We start from the raw sequence: 18,844 nt of genomic DNA, 5'->3' as shown, positions 1-18,844 counted from the left end.
TCAAAACAAGGCTACAAGGGTAGGTCCTATTATTATCCACAATTTGATGTTAGTAAACAGAGACTCAGAGAGGTTACGTAAAGAGCCTAAGGTGAAGCCAGCTAACGGTGATGGAGGTGGGATTGGAACCAAGCAGTCTGCCCACAGAGTGCAAGCTGTGAATATCCACATTATACTGCTTTACCCACCTTAAGTTGAACCACCTGAAATTGCCATTTTTATGGGTCCGACATGGTTGAATATTGGCAGTTTTCTATGGAATCAACCTGAGCTACTTCCAAATTACATCATTCAGATCAATATAACTGTTATCACTCTGGATATGCGTTGTGCTGAGAAATGGAGAACATATAAGAAGCAAAGGATATGGGCTGTAGCCTGAGGAATTTATACTCTCTTAAGGTAAACAAGGGTAAGCTTGTACTCAAAACCCTTTGAAAACACCAGTTATGTGAAGAAGCAATTCTGATTTTTCTTCTGGAATTTCTGTTCTAGAAAATATGGCAGTTTGGGACTCAGTGATCAGACAGCTGTAGAGGGTCTAAGTTTAACTGGTGTGTTTGCTAGCGCCCATTGGTTGCAAATTAGAGAAACCACCTTCATATTGTTGACATGTCAAGAAGGAGAAAATTCTCACCTGGAATTCACCACTGCTATGTGCCTAGTTGCTTGTCTGTAAATTTATATAATATCATTTAAAGTATTTTCCATTTTTTCCCTCACTTAAAAATATTCTTCCATGATCCAAGTAAGTAAAGGCATTGTGACAACAGCAGCAACCTGACTCCATCTAACTTTCATCTCTCTTCTTTGCAGCTTTCTAATATTTTCCCACTCTATATGTAGGACTATTCATAAAGCCCATCAGAGAAAACCAGAATCCACACTAAACGCAGCGAACACCTTTGTCTGAATCCTGCCTCCTTGCCCTGGGATGATACTTTGCAGCCTGGCAGGGTCCATAAGATTCTGAAAATCAAGACTCAGCCACGTTCTCCCTCGTCATTCTCACGAGTGTGTTTTGTTGTTGTTTTGGTTTGGTTGTAGGTGTTCCAACCCCAAGCCAAGAAATTCTGCGGCACACACTGAACACGCTGGTACGGGAGAGGAAAATCTACCCGACTCCAGATGGCTATTTCATCGTGACTCCACAGACTTATTTCATAACGCCTTCCCTCATAAGAACTAACAGTAAATGGTACCATTTGGATGAGAGGGTACCGGACCGGTCCCAGTGCACCTCTCCGCAACCTGGAACCATAACGCCGTCTGCCTCAGGCTGTGTCAGGGAAAGGACATTGCCCAGAAACCACTGCGACTCTTGCCATTGCTGTAGAGAGGACATGCATAGCATGCACGCGTCCACTCTGCAGAGGAAATCCGCCAAGGACTGCAAAGACCCTTACTGCCCTCCTTCGCTATGCCAGGTGCCCCCCACCGAAAAGAGCAAAAGTACTGTAAATTTTTCTTACAAAACAGAAACTCTCTCAAAACCTAAAGATAGTGAAAAGCAGTCCAAAAAATTCGGATTAAAGTTATTCCGGCTAAGTTTTAAAAAAGACAAGAGCAAACAGCTGGCCAATTTCTCTGCCCAGTTTCCTCCCGAAGAGTGGCCCCTGAGAGATGAGGACACGCCAACTACCATCCCTAGGGAAGTGGAAATGGAGATCATTCGGCGGATTAACCCAGACCTGACCGTGGAAAACGTCATGAGGCACACTGCACTGATGAAGAAACTTGAAGAAGAAAAGGCGCATAGGAGTAAAGCGGGGTCGTCTGCCCATCACAGTGGAAGAAGTAAAAAGAGTAGGACGCATCGGAAATCCCACGGAAAATCTCGCTCCCACAGCAAGACACGGGTATCGAAAGGAGACCCTTCAGATGGTTCCCATCTCGATATCCCAGCCGAAAGGGAGTATGACTTCTGTGATCCTCTTACCAGGGCGCCCAGGGAGGGCTGCTTCATCATTGAACACAAAGGCGATAACTTTATCATGCACAGCAACACGAACGTGATCGAGTCCCATTTCCCCATGACACCAGAGTGGGATGTGTCCGGTGAGTTGGCCAAAAGGAGAACTGAGATGCCTTTTCCTGAACCTTCCAGGGGAAGCGCCCACTCGAAAGTGCACCGAAGCCACAGCCATACCCAGGACCGACGGTCCAGGAATGAGAGATCCAACAAAGCCAAGGAGAGATCCAGATCCATGGATAACTCCAAAGGCCCCCTGGGTGCTTCTTCTCTGGGGACGCCAGAAGACATGGCTGAAGGCTGCAGCCAAGATGACCAAACCCCCAGCCAATCCTACATCGACGACAGTACTTTAAGGCCTGCGCAGGCCGTCGGTCATCCAAGGGCTCACATCTCCTCCACGGGCTACAAAGACGTGTGTATACCAGAAATGGTCAGCGGCAGCAAGGAACCCTCCAGCGCTTGTAGCCTTTTGGAGCCGGGCAAAGTGCCGGAGAGTTTGCCGCCCTACGGCGAGCTCAACTCCTGCCCGACGAAGGCGCCCACGGATGACTATTTCCAGTGCAACACCTCCAGCGAGACGGTGCTCACGGCGCCGTCGCCTCTGGGAAAGAACAAAGAGGACCTGGACGCGCCCTCCCTGGCGGAAGCGGGGAAGAAGCTGCCTCCCGGCGACAGGCAGGCCCCGCACGCCTCCCGGGAGCCCGCCGGCCACAAGGAGGAGGCGCCCCCAGGGCCGGGTGGGGGCGCGGCGGCCCCGGGCTCGGCGGTGGCGGTGGCGGCGGCGGCGGAGGCCGTGGCCAACGGGCGCCTCGCCCCGCACCACGGCGCCGAGCCCGGCGGCCTGGACAAGAGGAAAGAGATATTCAGCAAGGACACGCTCTTCAAGCCCCTCCACAGCACGCTGTCCGTCACCGGCTACCACAAGTCGAGCCTGTCCCTCCTCAAGGCCCACCCGAAGGCGGCCGGCGACGCGCTGGCGGGCCGCGGCGAGAAGCTGGAGGCGGCGCTGGGGCCCGCGACGGCGCAGGCCCTGCCCGCGTCCCAGCGCCAGCAGGAGGCGGCCGCCGGCCAGGAGGCCTCGTTCGACTACTACAACGTCTCGGACGACGACGACTCCGAGGACGGGGCCCACAAGAACGCCGAGGAGGAGAAGAACCGCGAGGACGTGGGCACCATGCAGTGGCTTCTGGAGCGCGAGAAGGAAAGAGACTTGCAGCGGAAGTTTGAGAAGAACCTCACGCTGCTCGCCCCCAAGGAGAGCGACGGCGGCGGCAACCCGCGGGCCACGCACTCGGCGCGCCTCGACAGCATGGACAGCAGCAGCATCACCGTGGACAGCGGCTTCAACTCCCCACGGTAAGGAGCGCGCGCGCGCGCGCGCCGGCCCCGGGGCCCCGGCCTGCGGGCCGGCCGGCTCGGGTGTGCGGATGAGGGCGTCGCGGGAGTGGTCTCGTTAACGGCCTGTTTCTGACTTCTCTTGCAGGAATTGAAACAAAGGTTTCTGCAGCCGTAGAGATCACCAATCGGGACTGGTGGGTTGGCCCCTGCCCTCAAACTTGCCAGCAGCCTGGTCTCACCCGCACCCACGTGTCCCAGGATTTCCTCTCCGCTCCCCCGCCCGCACCCCCCATCCCACTCCCGCCCCACGTGGAGACTGTCACCACGCTCATAAAGAAGGAATTTTTCAAGTCCTTCCACAATAGTGACTTTTTTTGAGTAGGAGTATGCAGTCACTTTTTCAGCAGGGGTGAGGTTTGGCTCTTGATGGGTTGACTCTAGAACCAGGGAGCCCTCTAGACAGAATATAGCAGTTCTCGGAACGTCTTCAAAGGATCTGGAAACCTGCGGCCCTTTTAATCCCTACGTTCTATGCAGTTGCCCCTTTGCTCTCGCACTCTCCACTCACACCCCTCACACGTCTACAAAGAAACGTTACCTTCTTCCCCTCACCTTGAGGTTAGAGGCCTGTGTGCTGTTAGATCAAAGCATATGCAGCACTTTCCCAACTCCTCCTGCAGACTTGATAACAGTCCTTTCAGGCACGTAGCCTTGGTCCCATCTTTTCAGTAGGTGGTGATGCAGCAAAGGGTTGATGGTACTTAGGGCGCAATGGCCATGTCCAAAGCACTGAGGTTCAGGGCCTAAGCAAGCAAGCAAAAGTTTTTGTAGCTTCTTTTTTCCTCCTTAACTCTTCTTTCTCCTCGAAGAGCAACTTGGGACCTAATTCTCCTTCTAAATTCTACTCCAGATTGGTGACTCTGGGATGCAGAAATACTGTTGAGAGAGAGACATTTTTCATCAACTGTGATTGATCATACTTATCATTTTAACAGTTATCCAGATAGAATGATGCATTTCATATACTTTTAATGATTAAGAATTAAAATTATTCATTCTGTTGTGGTTATTTCACCCTCTTCTGGATAATTTGGGGTCAAACCTTCACAAAATCAGGATTGGGAATCATTAATTATTTGTCCAATATTGGGCCTTTGTTATTTCTTAGAGGACTAGTTCCTGTTATTATTATTATTATTGTTATTGTTATCACTATCATTTTGGCCGTATATCCTTTTGTCCGAGTTAACGGTTGTGTGGAAATCTGACGTCTAACTCAGACCACAGACACGGCACTGTGGTTAACATGAGTGGGAGAAGGCGCCCAGGCCTTCTCTGCTGATCCTCTAGGAGCTCAAGGAGACCTCAGGGAACTGTGGCCCTCAGTCTGAGAAACTGGCCTATTATGACTTCTCTAAGAAATAATTTGGGGCTATGTAATTTTTATCTTAAATCCAATCTTAATTGATTTTATAATTTATTTCCTGCTTCCTTATCCTTTTCTTTCTCTTTTCCAGTTCTAATCTTTCTTTCCTCTTGAATTTCTAGTAAGTGGGCACCAGATACACATCATTGAAAGTCTTTGATCCATGGTAAAAGTTCAGAAACATCACTTATAGAAAGTGTGTTTTATTTGCCTGTATCTTTATGTTCTGTTCTTTCTTTAATATAGCCTATCTGTACAATTCTTTTTCACATAACAGTTTGGCACTTCACTTGCTCTCCTGGCCCATGGGAAAGCTGTAGTACTCCAAAGATAGTTGCATAGGAGATGTTGAAAGTAGTTTAATAGATTCCATCTCAAGAACCTACCCACCCCCTAATATTGGAAGTGTTTTGTTTGTTTGAGGGTTAAACGGAAGTAAATAGAAATATTATTGAAATAGTTGAACTAGTGTCTCCACAGAACACATTTTATTGTCTCTGTGTTTGGAGTGCTGGATGTAGACCTCATGTATGGGATTATTTCTTGAAGTGGCAGTGAGTTTATTTTTATTTATTTAATTATGTACTTGAAGTTAAATGCTTTGTCATGTAGAAAGTAAAGGCTTATGTACTTGAAGTTAAATGCTTTGTCATGGTAGAAAGTAAAGTCCTTTCCAAGGAGACAACCTTCCGATATGAGCAGCATTTCCATCTGCTATGATTAGGTAGAGTTTTCTCTACAGGAATCCTCAGGTCACCCACATAAATTCATAAATTGCCTTTCTAATGCATGAAGATAGTTTACCAAGGGAAATATTTGACTTTACGGAAGTTTTACTCCAGCTTGGAAGAGTATTTTAGCCAAATAGCATTATCATTCTAACACTTCTCTATTGCTGTGAGACACAGGACTCTTAAGTGGGCCATTTATTTAGAGCTTCAGTAAATATTCACTGATAAACCTAGGGGGAAAAAAGATCCAAAAAGGTGATCTTCTCCACACTCTGAGGTCTCAGTGCTGGCTCAGGAGTCATGTCCAGCCACATTTCCAAAATTCTTAAGTCCCCTTTGTTGAAGACTAAAGGGTGTTGAGAAGGCAAAAGGTGGTAACTTGAAATCTTATATTAAGAGAATGAAAAATCATGAGATGAAAAGCCTGCTATTCTAAATCTGAGACCAAAATCTGGTTGATAAATGCAATATGAAAATCAGAGAGGCCAGGAATGTATTTGCTTAAAGCACATGTAGTGTAAGAGGGGGACAGCTGAGCTTCTAGGCTCAGTTCTACCTATAAAATCCTGAAATCATATTTTTAAGATTGCACTCCAATTAGTTTATTTTTGTGAAAAAAAGCTTTTAGATTTGAGGAATATTTCTACTGCTAGCACTCCTTTTTCATGAACTGTTTCCTTCATCATTTCCAGAGCCCTCAATCTGATTATCACACACTATCCTCATTATTGCAGAGATAATGAAATATATTCTACTAGAGAAACTGGAGTGCTGGGTATATTTATCACTACTAATATGTTTGCTGTTGTCAGAGGTGAACTGTGCCTAAACATCTTTTGACACAGCCAGCTCTTATCCTAGATGATCTCTTGTGGTGATAGGTGTTTACACTGCCTGGCATACAGCAGGTACTCATTAAATGTTAATCCCATACTCAAAAATTGCTTCAAATGTGGGTCTTTTGGACCTTAAAATGCATTTCCCATAGAAGAGAGGTCATCACATTTTCCCAAGTCAACCCTCAGTGCTACTAAACTCATTTATATCATATGAATAGTAGAAATAATTTACATATTTCCAGCTTTTTTCAGTATACACATTGTTCATTTACACATAGATCTTCACAGTCATCCTGCGAATAGGTAAATCAAGCCATAATTTTCCCAGTGTAGAGATGGGGAGGGTCAGGGACTATCAAATTTACTATCATGATTAAGAATGAAACTGAAGGAACATGTCATGAAATCTTTGGGGTTCTACGTATTTATTATGCTTCCTCCTTCCCCTCCCTGATCCCACACCTTAGGTGTAACCCTGGCAAGCCATTCATAAATTTTCTTGGGGAAGGTGGTGAAGCAGGTAAGTAATTAGACTGAGTACCTCCCATCCTTGTAGTAATGAAATTTTGAAGTATTCTTTAGGTATGCCCAGATTTAGCATAAGCATAATGAGAGAACTTGACTTATCTCTATGAATGTGAAACCATCTGAAGGTTGGTTTCTACTTCCAGAAAAGTTCAGCAGTCTTTCAGGTAGCCAATGGAAAAACTTCTTTTGAGAAAAAATTAACCCCTGAGTCCTTGGGGAGAAGCAACCTCAGACAACTAGAGGTTAAGTTGCCATAATATGTTAGGAAGGGCTGCCACAGTGCAGGGTTCAGACAAAATGGCTATCAGCTTAAGATGGGGAGGAAGGAAAGTAAGTGAGGATCTCTCTAGAACAGTAGTTTGACCTGTCGACCAGTTTCCGTGGGTTTTAATTGTTCATGGGGCCCAACTCTCACGCAATATCTCATAAACCTTGAGCCTATTCAATGGAGTAGAGTTTTGAGCATGAGTATGGCTTCTCCCATCTCTGTGTAAGTTAAAAAATAAATTCATATTACCATTTTGGGAACCTTGAACATGAAAATCATTCAGCTCCCTTCCATCAGGCCAAGTGATCTTGTTTCTGCTAGTGTCTACACATTTGAAACATTAAGCGTTCTAACCAGTTGGAGCAATATGATAGATTGAAATATTTCTAACTTAGAAAAATAAAGAGAAGTCAAAATAATAAAGCTTTCCTATAAGAATCCTTTAAGGAAAAAAAAATTTCTACCAAAGGAGGAAAAATGAACATTAAACTTCACGAATGAATAGAGAGAAAGGGTTCTTTATCTGCCATATTGTATTTTAACTAATGTAGTAGAATTTGAAACAAAGACATGAAATGTTTAAAGAGAATTGTGTTTCCATCAGTGCTGCCATTTAGCTAGCTACTGGTGTGCTTGAAGTCAGCGAAAGTCAAAATCTGCTAATCAAGAATGACAGCGGGACCACTGAGGTAAAATTATTGAGTTGATTCAGGAGCAGTTATGCCAATGAATTTCCAGCCTGAAATGCAACAATTACACATGTATATTTATGAGTATTCCTTTTTTAAATTAACATGATAGCTATCCATCATATCGAAGTTTGAAGTAGTGGTCAAAAGGAGAGGGAAAATAGTTGAAAGTACATTCAGCTTTATAAAAACTCTTGATTCATTTAGTGTGCTGCTGGCTATCACACATTTTGGGAAAACCGTGGAGTCCATTCTAGAGGAGCATATGTGAGTCATCAGGTTGAAATAGTATATTCATATGACATTACGAACTAACGGGAAATCCATTAACTCCATCATTTGTTCTTCCTCCAGTGCTCAGTATATAATTATTTATGTTAAAAACAAAACAAACCCTTTTTACTCTTTTAGTACTCGGGAGAGCCTGGCTTCCAACACTTCAAGCATTGTCGAAAGTAACCGGCGTCAGAACCCTGCTTTGAGTCCTGCCCATGGCGGAGCTGGCCCAGCCTTCAACTTCCGAGCAAGCGCGGACCCCCCAACAAACGAAGCTGAGAAACTACAGAAACCTTCCAACTGCTTACAAGCTTCTGTTACTAGTGTGTGATAGTCATTCTGCCTCAGATTTTGTCTCTCGTTCGATACAGCAAAGTTTACGACACTGGGACTGATGTTTACACCTCTGGAAAGACAAGCATCTTAACCACAGTTTTTGTGTTTACTTAAACTGTGCTGCTAAGTGGCTAGGGCAAAACAAAAAAAAAACACAAAACAAAAACAAAAATTTTATTTCAGAGTATTGCTTTTCACATTTATGGCTCTGTAGCAACAGAATAGCAGTAGGGGTGATATGTATACTTTTGCTTCACTAATTGTAACTGAGCACATATAGGAAAGTCTAGACACTGTAAGTGTAATATGCATTTTCAATGTCATGCAGTTGCCAATTCCATTTAAAAATGCCACAGATGTGTGTTGCTCCCAGTCTGGGCTTAAGTGGTTAAATGGTGCCACAGAACTGATCCTTGACACTTCCAAATAAACAAAGCCACCACAAAAATGTAAAATGCAAGGGTCCATCCACCTGAAGGGGAAAGCAGTGCCAAACTGACCAGAAGGGACCCCAACCCTCTGTGAATTGTGTTGTGCACCAGTCATTTGCACTGTGAGTTTTCGTGACAATATTTTGCAGGAGCCCATGGAAGTGTGTCAGAAGGGGTCGTGATTGAAATACTGGGAATGTGTGTTTGGGGGATTTTGTTTTTAAGTGTAACAGATGCTTGTCTGATTGCTAACCTTCCATAATCAAACAGGAATATAGGCCTTTGAATCTGAAGTGGACAAAGGAAGGGAATTCTCAACCTGGCTGGGTCCCAGCACTAAGTGATGGAAGAGATGATATGGACTTTTAAAAGGTATTAATCAAATATTTAAAGAAAATAGTTTCCTCCTTGTGATACTTATGATGATCCTATCTTACTATAATAGATACAATAATTAGTTTGTTTAAAAGCAAAATGTTCTTTGTGATACAAATGAAGAATATGGCCTGAGGATATTATTCTTTCTAATGGAAGGACATAAATCTATTTTATGTAGTTTTAAATAGAATGCCTAAATTAGGCTGTGGGAGATAATTTTTAGTGGCTATAGGAAAGAGCAAATTTCAGGAGGGTTGGACTTCAGGCCTTTTATTCCTGGAAAGATATCTATAGAGAAAACTTTAAAATAATTTTTGATTAGAATTATACATGTGCCCATGGTGTTAACAACAGAATGTGCTCATTCTGCAAATGTGGTATAATCATAATTTGTACTCCCCTAAAATTTATCAGAATAACAATTATGCATATATGAACTATGCCAGAGTAATGTTTACAGATACTTTGTACCAATTTCAGGAGGCATTTTTAGGTGGATGTATAGTTATTAGCCCCACTTATTTCAGAATGGTTTATTAACGTTTACTTTTGGTTTACAATATCATGTTGGATACAAAGAAAACTCCCAGGCAGCAGAGGTTACTGATAATCAATTTTCAACCTTATTAGAAAGAGACATTTCAAAGTTCCGTGTATTATTTCACGGGAGCAATGGAATCAATCTGTAGATAGTGGGAACATTATTGGCAAAAAGTTACATATGGCCTTGTAAATGGTTTCCCTTAGTTAGTAGTAGGCAGTATTTGGAGCCATGTACCATAAAATATATCCAAAAACAAATATAATCTTTTCCACTCCAATTTTAGTAATTGACATAAAATTTGTGAAACATTTCTGCTGTGATTAGGTGCAATCACTAGAAATATGTCTAAGAATGCTATCATATACACAGTTGGATACAGTTTTTGGATTTTAAAAATTGGACTGATTCTTTAAATATTTGGATAATCCCTCCAGATTTTTCAGATGTTTGAAAGCTGCACTGGGTCAAAAGCAGACTTCAATTTTAACATCAATTCCTTTCTTTTTTTTTTTTTTTTTTTGTGCTTGCAGCGAAACTTAAGCATGTTTCTTAGTAAACTCTCACACCATTTAAGTGCTTAAATCAGGTGGCTTTCAGTGTCAAGCCTTCTTTCATTCAAGGCATGCCTTGATTGCTCCAGAATATATATTATTTTTCTTGTTGCTTAAATATGTCCAAAAGGAATGATAATGTATCTAATAGACTCCAGAGTCTATTTCTTTGGGGAATTGTATACCATACGGTTACTAAATTTTTCTGTCTAAATTCTTTTTTTTTTTCAGAAACCTGCTCTCAAGTTTTTATCATACTATCAGTTCATAAATAATGTAACCATTGAAACAGTACATCAGCCTCTAGTTAGGCTGCCTCTAGATCCTCTAAAAGTAGCCATGGCAACAATAAAATGCTGTGCAAACTGGAAAGGAAAGCATTATCCTTAAGAGAAGCTTTAATATATAAATTTACCAATATTTCACAAGAAAGAGGTTTACAGGAGACATTATTCAACTAAAAAATGTGTACACTATTTGCCAGATGCAGCGGGGCACATGATGCTTTAAAAAGCTCCCTTAGACACTAGCATGGAAATGATGGACTTTAAAGATGATTCAGTGTAAGCAGACGTTTCGTGTAGAGACATTCTCCTCTGAATCTAACCCAGATCTTTGAATCGGGGAGAGGTTGTGGTAGCAAATGTGACCCAAGGTGTTTTATGTTTAGGTGCCCAGTAATCCAACACTGGGGCCATCTCCAAGCTTTGCTAACGTCCTGACCTCCAGAGAAATGATGGCTGTGGGTTACCCGCCTGCTTATGTAGTCTCCACTTAGAGTTTATCAATAGAAAGGTTTACAAAACTGAAAACTGAATTTGGTTGAATCTCTTGTGTAGTGTTCCACTTTAAGGGGTCAACACATCTGTCGGCATTTTGCACACTTATGTATTATTATGATACAACATATTACTTTATGGTAATTTTTATTTTTACATATAACTACCTCCATAAATTTGATGAAATGGCAGCAGTGCATTCAAGTGTATTGATTTTAAAAAGCAGAGTTTAAGGCTTTTTTAGCCATTAGGCCATGGTGTTTTGTGTGTGTGTCAGTGATTGCCTCTGTGGACTCATGACTTTTTCATTGCTATGGTTTTCTTTTATGACATTATTTGGCTTTCAGGTGTCTCTCCTCCCTTCCGCAAAACAGCGTGCTTGACTTTGTTAGGGTGAATGAAAGGAAATTAAAAATTCTTCTTTTTTTTCTTTCTTTCCATCCCTGCTAATAGTTCTATCTGGCACAGAGCCAATTGGTAAACATAATTTAGTAAGCTATTTGCTCCTATAAAAATCTGATGTGAATTCTAGTTTTTCAGTAACAGAAGACACACAAAAAATGTGGACTGCCAACTTTGAAGCACTTTGGGCCTCTCTGCCTTCACTCACATGCTACCATATCGAGCCCAAACTTCACTTTAATTGAATAAGCTGTGCTGTGTATTCCACAACCTCTGTTAAATAATTTGTATTCCATTTTATATATTTTGCACATCTCAGGGGACCTTAATGAGCAAATGAAAAGGAGGGGGGTGCCATCAAATAGAGAAAACAACTAGAATTGCTGAAAGGGGACTAGCTGGATAAAAATAACAAATTACCACTTCTCTGGTATTGTGAAGCTCAAGTTTAGGAAGCATACATTGAAACTTCATTTGATAACAGTGATCTGAACACCAGCTGTTCCCAAGTCCCTCTTTTTCATAACCCAACCAGCATTTCTAAAATATACATTTAAATTATATTGCAGTTATAATAGGGAGAAAAAGCCTGTTCAATGAAACTGCAAGCATTGTTCCTTTATTTAAGTTGGCACAGCTTTGTAAACGTCTACCCGGGGTAAACCACTTATCACCACAAAGTGTACTTGAAAATAAAGTTTTTAACGTAAATTATAGTCATATTGTTCGCAATACAGTAGTTATCATCTTTTGAAAAGTCTCACCATTTATAATCTGGGCAGTATTTGGAGCTTGTTTAATAACCAACAACTGATCATGACTTTGCACAGTTCAATTTGGGATCTCCAAAGTGCTTCCAAAGCATTCGGATTCACAAACAATTAATGAAGCAGGTCATCTATGTAATACCCATACTTGAAGTGACTAAACAGAAGGAGCGACTTACAATTACCCAGAAACACAGTGGCAGCTAACAATGATCTATTTTCTATCTGTTTGATAGACCATCATGAGAAATCACTAAATACAATGCTATTTTTCTGATGTGTGCTAATAAAGTCAAAGAAAACCAATACAACTTTACACCTTTGTCCCTTTTCATTAAAAATATTTCAGGGTGTTTGAAATTTTACACCTCAATGCACCTTACTGGTGTCAATTTAGGACGTGGAAGATTTGCAGATCCACCCAGATGTCATTGCAGTCAGCAGTAGATCTAGACCTACACCCTTGTTTACAGTTTCCTACTGGGCTTCTATGATTCCTGTGCTAAAGTACCATCTTTCAGGATCATGACTGCTTTTGGCAGTGGAAGGTGCTGAACCAGAAATTTTATTGAAAAACTTTATCAAGTACTCTTCACAGTTCTCCTTAGCACAACAGAAATTCAGTACGATATATTGAGCCCGACTTTGAACTTCTGAGGGAGCTGATCAAGTTCTCAGTGTTTTCTCAATTTAGGAGATAGAGGATCCTTAACAAGGACCTTCTCCTTTCCCATAGGCCAGTCACAGAACCACCTAGCAGTGTGCTGTCGGACCACAGTGGACCCAAGCAGAAATGGTCCCTTCCTTCCCTCCCTCCATGAGCCCCTCCAAAAGCATCCTGTCCATTGATTGTCAAAGGCATCCAGGACTCTTCTTTCGTAGGTGACTCTTCCATGCACATTTAGGGCTTGAAGGAAGCTAGAACACATTAAAAAAAAAACCCGCAAAAGCTGAGGAAAACATTGTCTTGCTTTAGGTTAGGAAAATATGAGCAGTAGAGAGACCACTATTGGTCTGACATTTACCAAGTCAGATAAAAGAATCAGCTGTTCATGCCACCTGACTCCCAGAAAGCTTTACAGTGTTAAGAATGCATGCAATATTTTCCCATAGATTTTTATTTACGAGTCATTTCTTAAATTAGACATAGAAAAAAATTCATTATTAAATTTACTTGTGTGTGAATTTGACATCTCCTTGGTTGAGTTGATCTCTGTGTCTTTTGCAGCAGCGTCCCTGAGAGAGATACCCCTGTGATTGCCCTGTGTTTTTAATCCTGTGTTTTTACAGTTGTTCTATGACTTATGGCTGGTAATTTGCAAGGCTCAGAATTCTAGGAGGCTCAAAGGAAACTAAGCCTTCTTATGAGTGTGTATTATCAGTTATAGGCTTTAATGGCTAATTGAAATGTGAACAAACGCACCACCATGCCAACAGAATGGAGGAAGTGAGGCAGCGATGACTCTGGAAGCAAATTTGAGGGGAACAGCTTGGCCGGTCCATGTCCAGCTGCCTACCTCCCTGTCCAAAGGCTGCCCTTAGCATCCTCTGGTCCCTTACTCCCACCAAAAAGAGGTACCAAATCGGAGATCTGAGATCTCTTCCTTTATAAATCCTCTGCAGTTACAGGAAATTAACCATGAAGTACACACTCAGCAGTTCCTCGCCTCTTTCTTCCCTGAGAGCCTCCCTCCCTGCCTCCTTCCTCTTCCCCCACTTCGATGCTGATACACCGCCTTGGTTTCCACATTGGAAGGGCAGAATACTGTGCAGTATTGTGCACACATGCTGTGTTAGGAATAGAGCCGCCCTAGGGTCACCTTCATGTAAAACTCGACAGCTACAAATTAGGGTCCTTAGAGTAGTTGACATAGATACTACTTTCTAGAAGAGAATTAAATTTAAACATTAAGTTTAAAGGGATCATAATTCTGCAGGTATCTTTCTCTGAGTGACTGAATGTGACTATTGCATTAGGGTAAATGAATTAAGAAGTGCAAGTGGGATTTACTGTATGTTAGAAAGGAGTTTTGCAGCCAAGACTGCCTTGAATAAAATGTGTTTGCACTGAAAAAAAAATTTAAATTACTTGGTCTCTGGTTGCTGTAAAGGTCATCCAAGATGGATGTTCTGTTTATATTGTATAGTATTTCATATGAAATAATTACAGTTCATGAAATGTCTTCCCTAATGTTACTGATTTATAACAGCACATTTGTAACATGGTTTTTATCGTGTCAGTGTATCATATTGTAAATGATGATTACTTGTCATGCTTAGTATAATAACTTAAGAGAAAAAAAGGACAGGGATTTTTGTAAGTCTATATTTGAAAGTCCCTCCATACAGTAATATTGTGTTCATGTTGTTTATGTAGTGCTGTGTGAACTATCCATTTTGGATTGTGTTACTTTTTAAGATATTAAATAACATTTGGTTATATGTCTAAGTGGATTTTTTCTTTGGTACTTGAGAGAAAACATCTTAGGTGGGATCAATTTATTTCTCTCTTTAAGTTTCCCACCAAATATTTTATTGCAACATTGCTATTGTTTTAGTTTTCTCACAAAAACCACCAAAATTAGCCTTTCAGGTCAAAGTTCTTTTCCCAGGAATGTTGAAAAATCATATTTTTAGATAGCTGTTAAAATTTATAACCGTGTGAGGTTTTAGTTTTAGATATGCATAAGAATTAAGTTTTCTTTGTGAAATCCTAAAGTAACACACACAGGTGATTTTTCTTTAACGCTGAAATCACAACTTCTTTCCCCAAGTGAATGTGTGCTTCTCCCCAGTAAACACTTGGAGGCAATTCACATTTTCCAATAAGGTACTTGCACAAGGCAAGTTTGGAATGTGTCCACATTTAATTGCTTTCAGAATCTATTGCACATTCTTTCAACACTGCTCAGTGGTGGCAAGTCTTATCCTTGGAGAATGGACTCCATTTTTTTCAAACCAAAAATGATTTGCTGTCAAGCAAGCTATTAAGCTGGGATGTGGCATTTTTGGTCAGACAATATGCAGCTCTAAAGTAAAGACAACATCCCAAGCAGAGCTTCCAAAACTGCTGTGAACAATGGCAATGATCCGTTTGATAAGTGTGGAGACCCCAACATGACTACGTTGAGAGAGAAGTCTTATTTTACTTGTCTCCATTTGTCTATAATATTTGAAAACTCTCTCAATTAGACACTTCATTTTTCAGACATGAAGTTAGAAAGTATGAGAATACTGGGAGAATATTGTGAGTTTTACTCTAGGACCCAGAACTGCTGTGATAAAGGAAAGGTAATTGTATGTTCCTTTCAGAACAATCCAGTGAACTAGACGCATGGAGGAAATGCGGTGACTTAATAAGAAGATGGAAAGCAAGATTCTGACTCCTTTGAGAGAATGGTCACAGTTCATAAAAACCTTTTCTTTCCAAAGGAAATGGTATGGTTTTAACTTATTTTTAAGTGTTTAGCGTGGTGGTGGTGGTTTTTTTTTTTAACTTTCATAAAGAAAACCGAAGCCGAGTACCCAATAACTTGCCTCCTACCCTATTGGCAGCTGTGGAGTTGAGAGACCCAGAACACTAAAAAGAAGTAATTCATCTGACTTGAATAATTTATTTAACTGTAAAATCTTAACCCTGCTGTGGGAATGCTTGGATTTAGCAATATTCCTTCTACTGGGGCTCAGCGACTCCAGACTTTTCCTGTAAAGCAAATAATTAGTCACACGTGTAACAAGTGTGTGCGATGAATAGCCACATAATGCATTGCACGATACAGGAATTTCAAGAAAATGCAAGGCATCTGCAGTCAAGATAGGCTGAATATGGTTTTCTAGTGAATTTTATTAAAAGAATTGCATTAAAAATAGGATGTTAAGAATGAGGGGGAAATGCAACCTGGCAGATGAGAGAAGTGAGGCAAAAGAAGTTTGCTTGGGATCCAAAAGGCAAAATTGAACTGTTGACATTCAGTGAAGAGCAAATTCTTTTCTTCTCAGGTACTACCAAGGACTTTAGGGCTGGTCTTTTTGACTCAGATGGAGTGAACCCCGAGCCAGCATGGGCTTGCCTTGTTGCCCATTTACATGGATTATTTAAACAGCCCCCGAATTTCATCAAATTCCTCCCAGGTCACCTTCCTTCACTTCTCCTTTGTTTCTCTTTGTTGTAAAGTTCCATGTGTTGTTTTTCTTTTTTATTACCTTGGGTTTATGTTACTGTATTACTCTTTCCTCTACATTTGTGCTTATGCTTTCTTGTCTGTTAATGTTTGAACTCATTCCTGGTCTCAATTATTGCTAGCTAGAACTGATTACTAGGGTTTTACATTTTAAATTAATACTGCCTGACTTTCTTTGAGGGCACAGGCCACTGTCTGCTCACAATCTCATTTTCACTCTCCTTGGCATTGAGAAGTTTCCCACCAGCTCATTCATCAGAGGCCTGATGAATCACACCACTTTATACTGTACATACTATAGTAGCATATCTGTAAGTTGCCAGTGAATCATCAGGCCTTTAATGACTATATATATATTCTATGAATATATGAATATTATATGAATACACTATCCATATTGCTTTAGACCAAAGATCTCTGAATTCTTATAGTCTGCATATGGCAATGAAACATGGAGAGATGTCATTTAAGAGGATAGTGTTTGGCTTGCTTTTAATGATATATTGAGAAGTTGCTATCTTGGGAAATTATTTGAATTTTTTGTATTTGTGCTGCCATTCTTTACCATATGCTATTTTGTGGGAGACGCCTTTCTTCCCCTCCAAAAGCACCTCCTTTTAAGTTAATAAGGGTTCAGTGGTTCAAAGGTTCTAGCGTTTGGAATTTCACTCTTGAATGTCTTCCACAAACATGCCATTTCTCCATTTGCCTGTTAGAGAGCAAAGGAATTGGTGATCTGGCCTATACAGTACAGCTTTAAATCGTTTATCATTACTGATAAGCGTAGCAGATAACTACCAAATCTTAAATGGATCAGAGAGGACAGTCCCCCCCCCCCCCACTTCTTCCCTTCTTGTGTTATCTGATGGCCGTTCATATGAAGAGCTGTGTGAGAAGACATCTGTGCTGGGTCAGAGGGTCGATACTCAGATTGGGAAAGCTTCAAGATTCTCAGGATAGAGCAAAAACCACCAAAACAGAAGAGGCCTCTTTCACAGTGATTTCCCTTCCACATGTCCTCCTGTCTACGGAGTGAATCTAATTAGGCAGGTTAGGCGGCTCCAGCTGACTCCATAAGAAGTTAGGCAAATGGGCGTATTAGAGGTTATCATTTCTAATTGACTTTTGCTCTAGTCGATTGAAGAGCTATCAATATTTAGAGAGACTTCCCTAAGGATTTCACTAGTCAGCATATTTTGCAGAGAGCTTATTGAGAGTAAAGAATTTTTGTTTTATTTTTTTAAATAAACTTTCATTTTTGAATAATTTTAGATTGACTGAACTATTACTGAAATAGTAGAGAGTTTTCATATACCCTATACCCAATTACCCCTATTATTAATAACAGGTTAATTTGGTGTATTTGTCATAATTAATGAACCAATATCGATACATTATTATTCACTAAAATCTGCTTTATTTGGTATTTCCCAGTCTGTACCTAACATCCTTTTTTCTGTTCCAGTTTCCACATTATATTTAGTCTTCATGTCTCCTTACTCCTTACTTACATACTCCTCTGGTCTGAGACAATTTCTCAGACTTGCCTTGTTTTTGATAACCTTGACAGTTTTAAGGAGTACTGGTTAGGTATTTTGTAGCATGTCCCTAAATCTGGATATGTCTTAAGTGTTTTCCTCATGATTAGCCTAGAGGTACGTGTTTTGGGAAAAATGCCATTCTGGTCATATCGTATCAACGTTGTCCACTGTCAACCTGGTTTATCACCGTGGATATTCACCTTGATCACCTGGCTTGAGCTAGTGTTTGTCCATTTGCTTCACTACAAAGTTACGCTTCTTCGCATCCCCCTTTCCATAGTCTACTCTTTGGAAGATAGTCGCCATGTGCAGCCATTGCTCTAGGAAAGGGGCATTAAGCTGCATCTCTTTAAGAGCATAGTCGCCACATAAATTATTTGGAATTATTCTGCATGGGAGGTTTGTTCTCCCCAATTTATGTATTTATACAATCATTTATATGGACTCATGGATATTTATTTTAAACTTTGAGTTATAATGCAAGATCACTTGATTTTATTGGTCCCTGGGACACTCTTTCAATAGGCCCTTGTACCTTTTGACATGCCTACATCAATGTGGTTTATTTATACAATTTGGGCTGAAGGAGGGCACATCCTCACGTTCAGATGCTGCAAGATACCTTGGGTGTGTCTTGAATATTTCCAGTATGAGAATCCCTCTGTGAACATCAGCCATTTTTCCAAGGAGTGATTGGTTCCTTTTATTGGAGAATGGCATTAGAAAACAAAATCTGGGAGCTTTGGGTGTGCTTGTTACTACCGGGATCATTGTTTTTAGGCGGTCTCAGCTGATAGAGTAGGGAGATAAATGTGTGTACTAACTGTACCTACACATAGCTATACACATATGTGTAAATATTTC

General features: G+C 41.0%; 1 protein-coding gene across 3 annotated transcripts in view; it reads left to right on the top strand.

The window, feature by feature from the left end:
- The window catches only part of STOX2 (storkhead box 2), a 222,435-nt gene extending 207,749 nt beyond the window's left edge, over nt 1-14,686 (top strand). For all 3 annotated transcript variants that reach the window (XM_077144182.1, XM_077144183.1, XM_077144185.1), the window contains 2 exons: nt 1,048-3,331; nt 8,206-14,686. In XM_077144182.1, the coding sequence (XP_077000297.1) occupies nt 1,048-3,331; nt 8,206-8,401 (2,480 nt within the window). In that variant the 3' untranslated portion in view covers nt 8,402-14,686. The remainder of the gene's footprint in view (nt 1-1,047; nt 3,332-8,205) is intronic.
- Nucleotides 14,687-18,844: the final 4,158 nt, after the last annotated feature.

Source organism: Tamandua tetradactyla, chromosome 26 (assembly GCF_023851605.1).
Source record: "Tamandua tetradactyla isolate mTamTet1 chromosome 26, mTamTet1.pri, whole genome shotgun sequence".
Lineage (NCBI taxonomy): Eukaryota > Metazoa > Chordata > Mammalia > Pilosa > Myrmecophagidae > Tamandua > Tamandua tetradactyla.
This window is presented reverse-complemented; position numbering and strand designations above follow the sequence as displayed.